Source organism: Hipposideros armiger, unplaced genomic scaffold, assembly GCF_001890085.2.
Source record: "Hipposideros armiger isolate ML-2016 unplaced genomic scaffold, ASM189008v1 scaffold_508, whole genome shotgun sequence".
In the NCBI taxonomy this organism is placed as follows: Eukaryota; Metazoa; Chordata; class Mammalia; order Chiroptera; family Hipposideridae; genus Hipposideros; species Hipposideros armiger.
The window spans coordinates 253831-268849 of record NW_017731858.1 but is presented as its reverse complement, the minus strand read 5'-3'; the positions used below and the strand labels follow the sequence as shown (position 1 = coordinate 268849).

The following is a 15019-nucleotide window of genomic DNA, read 5'->3' as shown; positions in this document are numbered from 1 at the left end:
GGTATATACATAATAGAGTCTTAAGAAAATTTGACAACTTTTAAGCTGCTGCATTAGTGATTAGGTGTTTATTAAAATGATGTGATTTTGGTAAATAATGAATGCTTCCTTCCTGACTGTTGGTTCTAAAATTAGTGAGAATGATAGGATAATAGCTCAAGATAGAGATCTCTGACCTTGCCAGAATGGTAACAGCTGCTATAAAACAAACTGTTGTGAACTATCATCTCATATTCTCAACAATAAAAAGATGAAGCCAACTACCAATGCAATCCGTAAGTCTCAAAAGTTTATTTCTATCTTAAAGAGATACACTTCAGACCAACAGAACTATCTTCCTAAACTAGCTCTTTCTTATATTTCCTATCTGGCCAGTGGTGACACCCTACAAACCCTTAGCTAGAAAACTAAGAGCAATTTTGACTCTGTTATGGGTTGAACTGTCCCTCAAAAAGGTGAAGTCCTAACCCCCCGTCCCTCAGAATGTGATCTCATTTGAACATAGGGTCACTGCAGATGTAATTAGTTAAGGTGAAGTCATACTGGAGCAGAGTGGGCTCTTAATCCAACAAGCCTGGTATCCTTAGAGAAGGCAGAGTCATAGAGGGAGAATACCATGTGACTACAGAGGCAGAGGTTGGAATAATGCAGCTACTAGCCCAACCATTAGAGCAACAGCCACAGCCATTAGAAGAAAGGAAAAGGCAAAGAAGGATTCCACCCAGAGTCTCAGAGAGAGCATGGTCCTGATGACACCTTGATTGCAGGCCTCTAGACTCTAGAACTGTGAGACAATACATTTCTGTTGTTTCATGCCACCCAGCTTGTGTACTTTGTTATGGCAGCCACTGGAAACTAATACACTCTTCTGTCTTTATGCATCCTCTAATCAGTTCATCAACAAGTTCTACCCGTTTTACTTCTTCAAATGTCTCATATCTGGCCCTTCCTTTTCATCTCTACTCACATTGCTAAAGTTCAAGACCTCGTTATTTTTATTTACTTAATTTTTTAAAGATTTTATTGGGGAATTGGGGAAGGGGAACAGCCAAGCTGTTGTACTTCAATCTTAGTTGTGGAGGGCGCAGCTAGCTCAGCTCCAAGTCCAGTCACCATCCAGCTGCCCGTCGGCAGCTCAGGGCAGCTCACCTCAAGGTGCCGTGTTCAATCTTAGCTATGGGTGCGTAGCCCACCACCCCATGTGGGAGTCGAACCCAGCAACCTTGTTGTTAGGAGCATGTGCTCTCACCAGGTGAGCCATCCTGCCATCTGTTGGCAGCTCAGCTCAGGCGCAGCTCACTGGTCCATGTGGGAATCGAACCAGTGACCCTATTGCTCAGAGGTCATGCTCTTAAGCGACTGAGCCACTCGGCTGGCCCAAGACCTCGTTATTATTTTTTCTTTCTTTTTTTAAAGATTTTATCGGGGAATTGGGGGAGGGGAACAGCGCTGGGGAATCAGGGAAGGGGAACAGACAAGTTGCTGTCCTCCTGTTCTTCAGTCTAGTTGTGGAGGACATCGCTTCACTGGCCCATGTTGGTGTTATCACTGCGCTCTTCCTGGGAGAGGCAGATCGGTTGCTGGCCACTGCACGGCTGCTCACGGCAGCTCTTGGCAGCTCGCACTGGCTGCTGGCCGCTCACGCTGGCTGCCAGCCACACATGGTATAGCCCATGGCAGCCCACTGCAGCAGGGGCTGCAGCCTATGCCGTCGCCGTCAACTCACAGCAGCCCAGCTCCAGGTCGAGCTGTTGTTCACCTTCTTAGCTGTAGAGGGCAGTGTCACTGGCCCTCTTGTGGTATTCGAACCAGGGCCCTGCTGCTCAGATCTGGCGTCCCAAACCAACTCCTAACCAACGCACCACTCGGCCGGCCCCTCGTTATTTTTTCTAATTGATCTTCCTGCCTCCTGTCTTGGCACTTTCCGATCTATCCTCCACAAATCTGCCAAAGGGTTCCGATTAAAATGCAAACCAGGAGCCAGCCGAGTGGCTCAGTTCGTTAAGAGTTGGCTTAAGAGCGCAAGCTCTGAGCCTCAGGGCTGTCGGTTCAATTTCCATATGGGCCAGTGAGACTGAGCCTGAGCTTAGCTGTCACTGAGCTGCCAACAGGTGGCAGGATGGCTTAGCTGGTGTAACAACAAGACTGCCTGTTTGATGGTGGGATACGCCCGCCTGCAACTAAGACTGAACTCAGCACCTTGAGCTGAGCTGCCACCCGGATGGCTCACTGGATAGAACACGTCCTCTTAACAAGGCTGCTGGGTTAGACTCCCACATAGGATGGTGGCTATGCCCACCTGCAACTAAGTCTGAACTCGGCACCTTGAGCTGAGCTGCCACCCAGATGGCTCAGTGGATAGAGTGCACGCTCTTAACAACAAGGCTGCTGGTTCGACTCCTGCATGGGATGGTGGCTGCGCCCAAGTGCAAATGAAGATTGAACACAGCACCTTGAGCTTAGAGGCCACGAACTGCCGACGGGAAGCCAGATGGCGACTGGCGCCCTCCCCAACAAAGACTGAAGAACAACAACTTGGCTGGTCCCCTCCCCCAATTCCCCAATAAAGTATTTAAAAAAACAAAACAAAAAAATAATAAAAAAATAAAATAAAATGCATACCAGACGATGTCCCTCTCCCTCTCTTAAAATCTCATGATGGCTGCCCATCATTCGTAGAAAAATGACAGGGCTTTCATTTGGCACACAAGGCTTGCAATGATCTGGTTAATACTTCTGTCTCATCACACCCAGCCTTTCACTTTATGCTCCAACAGCAGTGAACTACTAGTAGTTCCCCTGAAGCACCATGGTGTTGTCTTAACTTTGTGCCTTCGTTCAGGCTGCACCCTCTTGTCCTTTAATCCCTTTCATTTGGTTAACCTTTTTTAAACAGCTTAGGTATCACCTCTTCCAGGATCCTTCTCCTGATCAACACTGAGTAGCAAAACACTAGACACTTTTCCTAGTCTGATAATTCACTGAATGAATGTTTATCATTATACTTGCCCATTATGTATCTTACTTTCCAAATAGGAATAGGCTGTGACTCTTCAAGACTAGGGAACAATATCTTTATATGGGTTTATTCACTTGTGTAGTGGCAGTGCATAGTAGATATTCATTAAATGTTGCTACTTGAACAAATGACCTTATATTAACATTTAATAGCTAAAATTTCCAGCAACAGTGGGAAGGAAGAACTGCCAAGGAATTAAAAATCTGTTACAAACTAGTGAGGTCTGTCATAGGAATGTAAAGTTGGTTTACAATTAGGAAAAAATTCAATTTAATACACCACACAAACAGAATCAAAGAGAAAAATGGTATCTCCAGATATAGATGCAGAAAAAGCATTTGAAAAAACTCAACATCCCTTCATGATATTAAAAAAGGATTCTCAGGAGACAAGGAATGTAAGAGACCTTCCTCAATCTGATAAAGGACATCTACTAAAACCCTACAGGCTGAATGAACACTGTTCTTCTAAGTTTGGGGAAAAGTCAAGAATGTCTACTTTTACTAGTTCTATTCAATATTACATTGAAGGTCTTAGCCAGTGCAATACAGCAAAAAAAAAGAGAGAAGAGGTGTACAGATTGGCAAACATAAAACTGCCTTTCTGTGCAGATGACATGATTGTGTACTACTAAGACTAATATGCAGATTTAGCAAGGTTGCAGATTATAAGATCAACATACAAAATCAATTGTATTGTATATACTAGTAACAACACACTGAAAAGTAAAATAAGAAATCAAGCAGTACTATTTACAGTAGCATTAAAACATCAATTATCTAACAATAAATCCAGCAAAAGATTGTATCCTGAAAATCTCAAAATATTGCTGGGAGAAATTAAAGATAACCTAAATAAATGTTCATTTATTGAAAGACTCAATACTGTTAAGTGCTTCAGTCACCATGTAGTGATATATAAATTTAACAAAATCCCTAAAAAACTTCCAGCCAGGCTAGTTTGAGGAAATAGAAAAGATGACTAAAATTATATGGAAATTCTAAGGATGTAGAATAGCCAAAATGACTTTGAAAAAAACAAAGTTGGAGGGCTAACACTACCTAATTTTAAGACTTACAAATAAATAATAATTAAGACAGTGTGATATTGGTATCAAGATGGACATATAATTCAGTATTACAGCACAGAGTCCAGAAATGGCCCACACATATATGAAGAACTGACATTTGAAACCAAGGTGCCAAAGTAAGTCAGTGGGGCAAAAGGAAACTTGCATTTTTCACCAAATGGTATGGATCATCTAAATATCTGTCAGAAAAAAAATAAACCTTGACCTCTATCGCATTCCATGCTCACAAATTAATTTTAGATAGATTGTAGACGTAAACATAAAACTCAGAAGCAAAGTTTATAGAAGAAAATATATGATAATAGCTTCACAATCTTGAGGTGAACAATGAGTTCTTGGACCAGACACAAGAAGAACAAACCATTAAATGGTAAATTAGACTTCATCAAAACCAAAACTGTCTGCTCAATTAAAGACTCAATTAAGAAAATGAATAAACAAATCAAAGACTGGTAAATAAATTTGCAGCACATTTATCTGACAAAGGACGTTTATCCAGAATATAGGAAGAACTCCTACAAATGAACAATTAAAAAATGAACAATGCAATTTTTAAAAATGGGCAAAAGTCTTCAACAAACATTTCATAAAGGAAGATACATGAAAGGCAAAGTAGTACATAAAAAAGTACTCAACATCATTAGTGAAATACAAATAAAATACACAATGAGATACTAATTCATACCTAACAGAATGGCAAAAATTGAAAAAGACTAGCAACATCAGATGTTGGTAAGGATATGGAGGAATTGAAATCCATCCACTGCTGGTGGGAGTATAAAATGGTCCAACCACTTTGAAAAACTCTTTGGCAATTTCTTAAAAAACTAAATATGTAATTTCCCTAAAATCCAGCAATTTTACTCCTAGGTATTTACCCAAGAAAAATAAAAGCATATGTCTACAAAAGGTCATAGGTAAGAATGTATAAAGCAGCCTTATTCATAACAGCCCCAAACTGGAAACAATTCAAAATCCATCAACAGGAAAATGGATTAAAAAATCATACATCAGTACAATGGAATATTGTCTAGTAATGAAAAAGAACAAAATTTTCATATACTCAACAACATGGATGTATCTCAAAAACATTGGGCTAAGGAAAAGAAGCCAGATACAAAAGGGTACGTAATGAATGATTCCCTTTTTTATGACACCAATATACAGGCAAAATGAATCTATGGTGATAGAAATCAGGTGGTGGGGGTGTAGAGACTGACTGGAAACGGGCACACGGAAACTTTCTGCGGAAATGGACATGTTCTATTTCTTGTTTCTGGTGCTAAGTGACATGGGTGCATATAATTGTCAAAATTCATCAAATTGTTTCCAATAAGATGTGTGCATATTATTGTACATTAATTTTATCTTTAAAAACTCCTGCAAACCAAAAGTTAAAAATACAGTTTTAAAAACAAATTAAATTTCATTATTATTGGTTTAACTCATGTATGTAAATACAAGCACAAAATGGACAACCAATTGTACTGTTCATTTCAATAAACCTTGGGAATCAATGTCATTTATTTTCCCATTAGCTAGGGCATTAGGAAGAAGCCTTATTTGTAAACTAAAACATAAAATGGCACTTTGTGGAACATGATTCCATCTGTATATATCAACTATTACTGTAGAACACAAAAGAGTTCTAACAAATGTGTTTACATAGAACACGGATTACAGTTCTTGACTAATAAGCAACATTACCACTCTCCTTGAGAGTATTAATAAGGGTCAGGCTTAAGGCAATTTCTATGAATGAATTGAAGCTGCTTTTTGGAAGACAAGTATGTAACTTCAGTTGTGCTGATCCATTTATCTCCTATGAGATCCCCTGCATCTTTCCACTGACAAACATAAAAACTGGAAGTCTATGAGAAATCATCAAAGACCCAAAAAATGAATTAATGAAGACTTCATAAACAATGAATTGGGATTAAAATTCAAGTATCTTGATTCTCTGTTATGATTAGCTCAGCAAACATGTTTTAAATATCTACTCTTCTAGGTTCTAGGGTTAAAAGAAAACCTCACTGTCAAGAAGGTCAGTGATAAAGCCTGACATTTACGTAGCACTTAATGACTGATAAGGAGCCTTTCCTTTTATTGTTAAGTGACCAGGATAGTATTACTGTCTTTATTTTTCTGATGAGGAGAGAGACCCATATAGAAATATTACGTAAAGCTTCTGGGCATGTATCATTTTAGCTAAATGAACCAGAGCTAACTTGAGATTTGCTTGTATTTAAAAAAAACCAATTCATAAAGTACTTAGAAAGTGTATCGCCATCATTTTTTTTTTAGTTACTGAAAGTTTGCTATGGGCTGCACACTGTTCTGAGTCCTGTGATATAGAAATGAACAAAACATTAAAAAAATCTGGCCTTTGTGAAATTTGAACAAAATAGTCAAAGATCTTCGCCTTCATGAAGCTTGTATTCTATCTGAGGGAGAAAGACAACAAACAGAAAAAAAATTGCTATTATGTTAGAAGGTCAAAATGCTATAGATAAAAGTGATAGGAAACAAAAGATGAAAGTGATGGGGGTTGCAACTTTCAGTAGCAGGGTTGTGAGGGATGTGAAATATGAGCAAAAAATGGAAGGGGGTATGGGGCCAGCCAGGCAGAAAAAACAAGTGCAAAGTCGACAGGTGAGATATGCAAGTTATGGTTAAGGAACAGTAAAAAGAATACTTTGTGTGGCTGGAATCAATTGAGGTTGGGATGCTGTCAGAGAGGTTACGGGGACCCAGGTCATGGGGAATCTAGTGTACCACTGTTATATAATGGTATTCACTTTGAATGAGAAGTGGATCACTGGAGAATTTTACATACATAAGGGCCACTATTTGATTTATAAGCTCATTCTTGTGACATATTGAAAATAGGTGTCAAGGATAGGAGAGAATTCCTCCCTTTCTCTCTTGGTTCTTATGGCTGGTTGAATAATTAAAGTGACAAAAGGCTTATTAAAAGGACAAAAATCAAACTTAATACATATGCAGAGGGAATTCATGAGCATGGAGAATTCCCTCTATCATTTTTATCTGACCTATTCTTGTGCTTCTTAATACAACTTAAAAAAATGTTATTTCTGTGAGACTACAACCCCTTAAATCTCTCTGCTTTTGATGTTCATTTGTTTCTTTTTTTCATCTTCCCAATCTTTAATTGTGAATTTCTCTATGGTTCAGTTCTTGGTTCTCTGCTCTTCACTTGCTATATTATCTCCCATCCTCATTCTGCTTTGGTTCTCACACAGATATGACTTCCAGATGTGGCGCCTCCAATACTGATCTCTCTCTGTAGGTTCAGTTCTGAATTTCTAATGGCCTGATAGTTATTTCCATTTCAATAACCTTTTACTTCAAATTCAACACACATTAAAAACTGAATTCATCATCTTCCCTGTAAAATCATCTTGTCATTTTTCTGTAATATCCACACCCCAAATTTTAGAGAGCTACTTTTGACTCCTCTCCTCCCACAGCCAGCAAGTCTTCCTCTTTTCTTCATAATGTTCCCTGAATCTATCACTATCTGGGTTTTAGGCCCCAATGGCCTCATGTCTGGACTCTTAGGGCAGCCATCTCTCTAGCCTCTGCCTACAGCCCCTAACCATCTACCTCCAACAAATTTCCTACATTACCTCCAAATTACCCTGTCCTCTTCCCTGCTTTCATCTTGTCATCATTATGCTCAAAAAACTTTGACAGGAATTCAACATTCTACTGAATAAAGCCCAAACATTCATAGCTTCTCAAAATCAGACCTCAACTACTACTATTCTTCTCTATGTGAACCCACTGGTCTAGTCTAAAGGATCCATTCGCGTGTGCCCCAAAAGTGCCTTATACTTTTCCACCTCTTAACTTTTGTCCCTGCTCTTCTCCTGTTAGAATGCCTTCAGGGTGTCCCCATTCTTCAAATCTCCCTCTACTCATAACTTCTCTGTTTTACCTCAGCTCAAAGGCATCTCTGTCACTTTTGACTTTACATGGAACATACTGTCTATATTATTAAAATGGCACTGCCTTGCTTATTTCCATTTCATGTAGGTACCTTATCTCTTCAGGTAGGCATTGGAGGTCAGAGATCAGCCATACCTATTTGATAGCTCCTATATCACCACCTGTTCCTAAGTCAGTGCTCAGTAAATATCTGTTGACTAAGTGACAACTGAAGCTGTTTGCTATCCACATGAAGTTTGGAGTAGAAATTTTCCAGTTTTAAAATATTTGTATGCATACTCTGCTTAGTTGTTACTTGTTAACTGTATTTTTATGGACATTTTCCCAAAGTATGTTGACTCTAATCTGGTTACTGGGATGATGATTTGAGGATGATAAATGTTGCATTTCTAAAACCATACAACAGTTCCAGAGACAGGGTTCCACATTCCAAACAGGAACATCTTTGCCTGGGGTAGTTTTAATGTTTACAGTTCATCAACCCTTAAGTTACCTTCCAAATTAAGTTAGCTGTAATAATTTTTTAATATAAATAAATGTTAAGATGTTAAATTTATATAACTGGCAACGGAAGCCCTGGAATCTTACTTCACTATAATGGACATCCATCGTTCCAGCATCTTCTTTCATTGCTCCTTCTTCATCTATATTGGGCGTAATTTTCTTGAAGGCTGAACATCCACTAGGGAATAATTCTGTGTGAATAAAAAGCAGTGATGTAAATTTATATTTTTAAAAAGTGCTTTGTAAACAACAGATAGCCTTACAGGGATCGGTTACTTGTAAAATGAACACATATATTTCTAAGGATCAACGTCATAAGTTAGTTATAAATTTTCAGTTATAAAAAAAGAACTTAACAAATTATTTCCATCTACTACACATTCTACCAGTCTTTTCCCCCCCAAATGAACTCAACTTATTTACAAATATGTTTCATTCTCTGACTATGCATCATCTTCAATGGCTAGTACAGTAAATATTTCCCTAGTGTGACCTAAAAATTGTTATAAACACTTTGATCCCGTGTACGTTTATGGTCTCTCACCTAGACAAGGGGGGCACATACTTTTCAGGTAACCATTGAATGAGCTTTTGTAACCATCTCTAGTTCCTGAAGAATTAGGGGGGAAAGTGGGTTATTGGCGGAACCGTAGCCTAGGACTTGTAAGACAGGCAAAAAATAAAGCAGATGGCAGGCATGAAGCACACTTGGAGAAAACAGGATGAGGCCCTGAAAGAACAGAGCTTTTGGAGTTAGATGTACCCAGCTCTATCACAAATTATGTGATTTTAGATGTGTTTACCTCTCTAGGACTGTAAAAATGTTCACCGTCTGTAAATGGAGATAATAGCTATCTTATGAGAATTAAATGAAATGTAAATTGTTTACAGAACCGCGCACATAAGAAGTGTGCGATGAATTATTATTACCAAACAAAGCTACTAATAAACAAACTAGCTTTCCTAAGATAGACTAAAAGAATTGCTGCTAGCTGGTACAGGAACTGACTCTGCAGCTGGACAAGTTGAGAACACCTGCTGTAGAACTCTGGACCAAATTGTTACCGTGAGGTGAGACTAGGTATAGAAGACCACATAGCTGCCATACAGGTTCTGGACTGGGGAACATGTCCAACCACTTCTGTTGTAGCTACCTGTACCCTTATCTAAGTGGGCTGCAATTTTATTTTTTTTATTAGTTTCAGGTGTACAGAACAATGTAATAGTTAGACATTTACACCACTCACAAAGTGATAACCCCTCTCCCCCAAAATACTACCCCTCTGACATTTGAGTAGGCTGCAATTTTAGAGTTAAGGAAAATTCAGCCTCCTTGTAACAGAATCTGCTAGTTGGTGAAAGTGGCTGGTCACAAGGGAACAAATAGTTTTTGTAATCTGTTGTTCTACAATATCTCTAATAGTCATGCTTAGAAATAATGACCTACTCACAACTAAATATCTGGTAAGCCTCCTGGGTTAGAAGTTGGGGAAGGAAGAAGAAAGGTTTAAGAAAGCCAAACTGCATATTGAGGGGATTTCTCAGAATTCTGGTGGAAAAAAGTCATTTATCAGGGCTTAGATTTTGCCAACTCTTCTTGTCTAAATGAAAGCTAACTAGAAATGCATCTTCTGGTAAGACACTTGATAGAACATGAGTTATCAAGTAAGCACCACATGTTAATAAGAGGGATTGAATTGTGGTAAGGGAAGATGGGGTTATTTTGAAGTATTTTGGCAAGAACAGAGAAACACATAGGGAGTGGTCAATGGATTTCTCTTAAAGCAGAAGGGGAGGTGGAAATGCAAATGAGATTCACTTTGACCCACTGGACTTTAAAACTGTTTTTGATCAAAGAAATTAGGTAACAAAAAACACTGGAGAACATGACACACTTCATTTCCAGAGATAAGCATGCCTAAAATGGTCTGTTATAGACTTCTGGGAGAGTTCTATTCAAAGTACTGGACCATGACAAGATAAGGAACCTGCACCAGAATGTAAATCAATTCATCAGTTCCTTCTTCAACAAAGTTTTTCTAAATAAAAACAAACAAACAAACAAAAAGTCAGCTGAAGGAAACATTGTGCTCAGTGACACAGTTGATTTACATTCAGGATAGTACTCCTTATCTTGTGAACCAGAAACAAACAGTTCTCAGATTGGCAGCTGATCCACAGGCCACTCTTGAGTAATAGTGCAGGAGAACTTCTCAAAAATTAGGAGAAAACGTCTCAATTGATCACTTCTATGAAGTCAAGAGCTAACTTCAGTGAAGAGATAAAGAATGTAGTTCTTAAAAGAGAAAAGGGCCAATCCCTGAAGGCCTCAGGCCATTAGGTTCATGACTGGTGAAACAAATTCCTGTCTGCTCTGAGGAATTTTAAGTGATTCCCAAATCTAGGATTTTTCATCATTCTTTATTCAATGATGTATAGATTACTGTGATTTAGGGGAGGACAAAAAGAGGCACACTCCTGTGCCTGAGATCAGACGAGGCTAAAGCATCTTGGGAGTTTTCTGGTATGCATTTTTTTTTAAAGATTTTTTTATTGGGGAATTGGGAGAGGGGAACAGACAAGTTACTGTCCTTCTGTTCTTCAGTCTAGTTGTGCAGCATGTTGCTTCACTGGCCCATGTTGGTATTATCATTGCGCTCTTCCCAGGTGAGGCAGATCGGGTCGCAGCCATTGGACAACCGCTCACAGCGGCTCTTGGCAGCCTACGCTGTGGAGGGCCACTCACGGCAGCCCAGCTCCAGATCGAGCTGTTGTTCACCATCTTAGCTGTAGAGGGCGGAGTGTCACTGGCCCTCATATGTGGGATCCGAACCAGGGTGCTGCTGCTCAGAGCTGGTGTCCCAAGCCAACTCTTAACCAGTGTGCCACTCAACTGGCCCTGGTGTGCATTTTAAGTAGAAGTAGGGTCATTATGTTTCTTCTCAGAAACAGGTCGATACCTACTTTCAAAGGTTGTATCCGCATCATCTGCTATTGACTTCTAGTGTGGACTTTCAGCTTCAGAGTCCACTGTTTTTGCTTAAGTGTGTTATCTTGGTCCCTACGCCTGATGACATCTCTTTACCTAGACAAGTCTATATCCTCTTGTTTATCAACACCCACCAAACTATCCAATCATATGAGGAACCTTTTGTTTGTTGGCGTCTTTAAAATACTTGGGGAAACTTCTGATTCCCCTTAGTCCTGGAAAGATTTTTCAAATGAAACAAGTTACTGAATCTAGAAGTGGCCCGTGTATACATCCCAACAGAGGAAGACATGTGTTTGAGGGGTCTCATATAGTCCTATGTACCATTATATAAGGTGGTCTTGACAGTCTGCTATCAATCTTTCTGGTATATGACCTGGATTCCTGATCTTGCCCTTCATAGCTGTAGCTTCTGTATTCCTGACTGCTGTACTAGAGAAAGCAAGATGCAAACTGTCCAAGTAGAGACCCAATTATCCCATGAAAAACGTGGGGAGGAGTTTGGAGGATGGGGAAGCAATCCAATCTTCCATAAAATCAGACTGCTAGTCAGAAGAAGGGTTAAGAGGTAAGAGTCCTGAGGGGAGGGCAAAAAGGAAACAAACTGTGATTGAAAAGGGACTGGGGGATAAAAAGCTTTGGAGAACTTAAGCTATCAGATCCTGAGTACAAAGACTAGGGAATGGGGTCATCATTACCCTATAAGGATGGAAAAAACCAGACTCTCTGGGAAAGGAAATTTCTTTTTCAGGGTTGATGTGGGCGCCTCACAGGCCTGAAGCTTTGCTGAACCTCGGGTCCTATGTGGTGGTGGAAAAATGCAAAAACGTGACTCTTGTCTTCCCTGGGGGAAACCAGTTGTGCCGTCTCTCAAGAAGAGAAGAGGGAGAAGTACATAAAGTCTAGCCTCCAGAGAATGAGATCTAGAACACTGTGAGGTTCTCACACAAAACAGAAATAAAGAAATTTAGCTGTTTACTTTATATTTTGGGGGGCAGGAGTAACTAACACCCAGTATCACCACTTCGAGGTAACTTAGGTAGAAGGAAGAGAATAATAATCATTTAAGGTCTCTCTGGTAGAAATAGGAAGAGCTCTGACTGCCTGATAGAAGCTTGTGGCTGGGGGAGGGGGCAGGGAGAAGTGTACACCTCCCTTCCCGTTTCTCTTTCAGTTCACTGCTTGAAACATGAGAAAAGGGATCTAAAAATGGTCCCTCACTGGTGTTCTATACTCACTCTTGGGGTCAGAGGTCCAAACCCTTGATTAATTAGGCAAACACCCAATGAGACAAACTATTTTTTGTTCTTAAAATCTGTAAACAAGAGAACAGCTGTCTCCAATGTGTAAGCTGGTAAGTCGTATTTCAATACATCTTGATTTTTAAAAATGCTTTATCATAGCTTCAAGAGAGATGCCATAGGAACTTCGAGAAAACAAAATTTTGGGCAACTGATATGCCAGACATTTATAACATATCTAACTCTCCTTTCCTTTTGTATTCATTATCAAAGGACACTTAATGATAGAAAACAAAGGGTTCCAGTATTAAATTATTTTTGTTAAATAAGTTTGTCTTAAGTGTAAATAAAACCTTTTTTTTCAGTTCTGCACTCAAATGTACTGTTTTTTTCTAATTTTTTTCTATTTTTTTTCATTTTTTTAAATTAGTTTCAGGTGTACAGAACAATGTAATATTTAGTCATTTACACCCCTCACAAAGTGATAACCCCCGTCTGCCAATCTACAACCCCTGACATCATATTGGGTTGTCGGAAAAGTCATGACATATTTTGTCTGTGTTTTTCAAAGGTCATTTATTTATATAAAGAACAAACATCAATCAATGATATAGTGCCTGTTTTGTTCAATAACCTTTTGGCACCTTTTAGTGAGCTTCATAATTCCTTGTTCATAGAAGGACCTCTTTATTTGCGAAAAACTAAACAAGGTGCTGATTTACAGCCTCATCTTAATTGAATGTTATACCACGCAAGGAGTTTTGAAGAGAGCAAGACAAGTGGAAGTCTGATGGCGCAAGGTCAGGCGAGTATGGTGGGTGCAGCAACACATCCCATCCAAGCTCCAATCATTTTTTACGGGTGATCAAACTTGTGTGTGGTCTCACGTTGTTGTGATGGAACACAACTCCTTTATGATTAACAAGCTCTGGGCGCTTCTGGATGATGGATTCGTTCAAACTGTCCAATTGCCGATAGTACACATTCAAATTGATTGTTTGGTTCCTTGGTAGGAGCTTGAAAAACACGACACCTTTAAAATCCCACCACACTGATAGCATAACCTTCTTCTGATGAATGTCTGCTTTCCATGTCGTTTGAGGTGAAATCATCACATCGGGACCAAGACCGTTTGCGCACCACATTGTTGTAAACAATCCACTTCTCATCACCAGTTATCAGTCCCTTCAAAAAAGGTTCGTTTTCCTCACGTTTAATGAGCATACTGCAGATGCTTATATGCGTCTTCAAATGAACTTCTTTGAGTTAATACGGAACCCAAGTATCGAGCTTGCTTACATATCCCAGCTTCTTCAGGTGGTCGTGAACACTTGAATGATGGATGTTCAATGTTTCTGCAATCTCTCGTGTCATGTAACGTGAGTTTGACTCGATCAATGCCTTTATTTTGTTGTCATCAACCTCGGTGGGCCTCCCTGACCAAGGAGCGTCATTGAGATTAAAATCACCAGCATGGAATTTCGTGAACCATCATTGGCAATAACGTCCTTGTAGAGCATTGTCACCGTAAGCTTTACGCAATTTTTCACAAGCTTGATGTGAGCTCTTCCACTTATGGAAGTAAAACAGTAAAATATAGCAAAAATGCACAGTTTGGTTTTCCATCTTCAACTTGTTGTAAAATCTCCAAAACTCAACCAAATCGCTCAATTTTTTTTAAGAATGAAGCTAGAACAGTCAGCTGTCAAAAGACATAGCAATAACATAGATGCGAATGACTCTAGTACTTCCAGAAATGAACTAGTGCCATCTGTCGCAAACAGGCATCATGACTTTTCCGACAACCCAATATATAGCTGTTACAATACCATTGACTCTATTCCCTATGCTGTACTCTACATCCCGTTACTATATATACTATATATATAAAGTTATAGTTGATATTCAATATTATTCAGCTTCATGTGTACAGCACAGTGGTCAGGCATCAACTATACTTTTATTTACTCTGAATATCCAGGTCTTATTTAGATCATGGAGTTCTCAGTATGGATAACAGGTTAACAGATTAAGTTTTTAACTTGTTTTAAATTAGTAATCCACTTTAGTATAACAATTACAGTTTCATCAACTAATTAACAAAAGAAGGTCTTTTGAAAGAAAAATTATTTAATCAAAACAAGTTTACAGGTGCCGGCCAGGTGGCGCGATGCTTAAGAACTGACTTGGGACGCCAGAGGGCC

At 39.2% G+C, this 15019-nt stretch overlaps 1 protein-coding gene across 3 annotated transcripts in view; it reads right to left on the bottom strand.

The window, feature by feature from the left end:
- Positions 1-15019, bottom strand: part of DOCK11 (dedicator of cytokinesis 11) — a 207103-nt gene that overhangs the window by 23801 nt on the left and 168283 nt on the right. For all 3 annotated transcript variants that reach the window (XM_019667847.1, XM_019667846.1, XM_019667848.1), the window contains one exon: positions 8670-8776. In XM_019667847.1, the coding sequence (XP_019523392.1) occupies positions 8670-8776 (107 nt within the window). The remainder of the gene's footprint in view (positions 1-8669; positions 8777-15019) is intronic.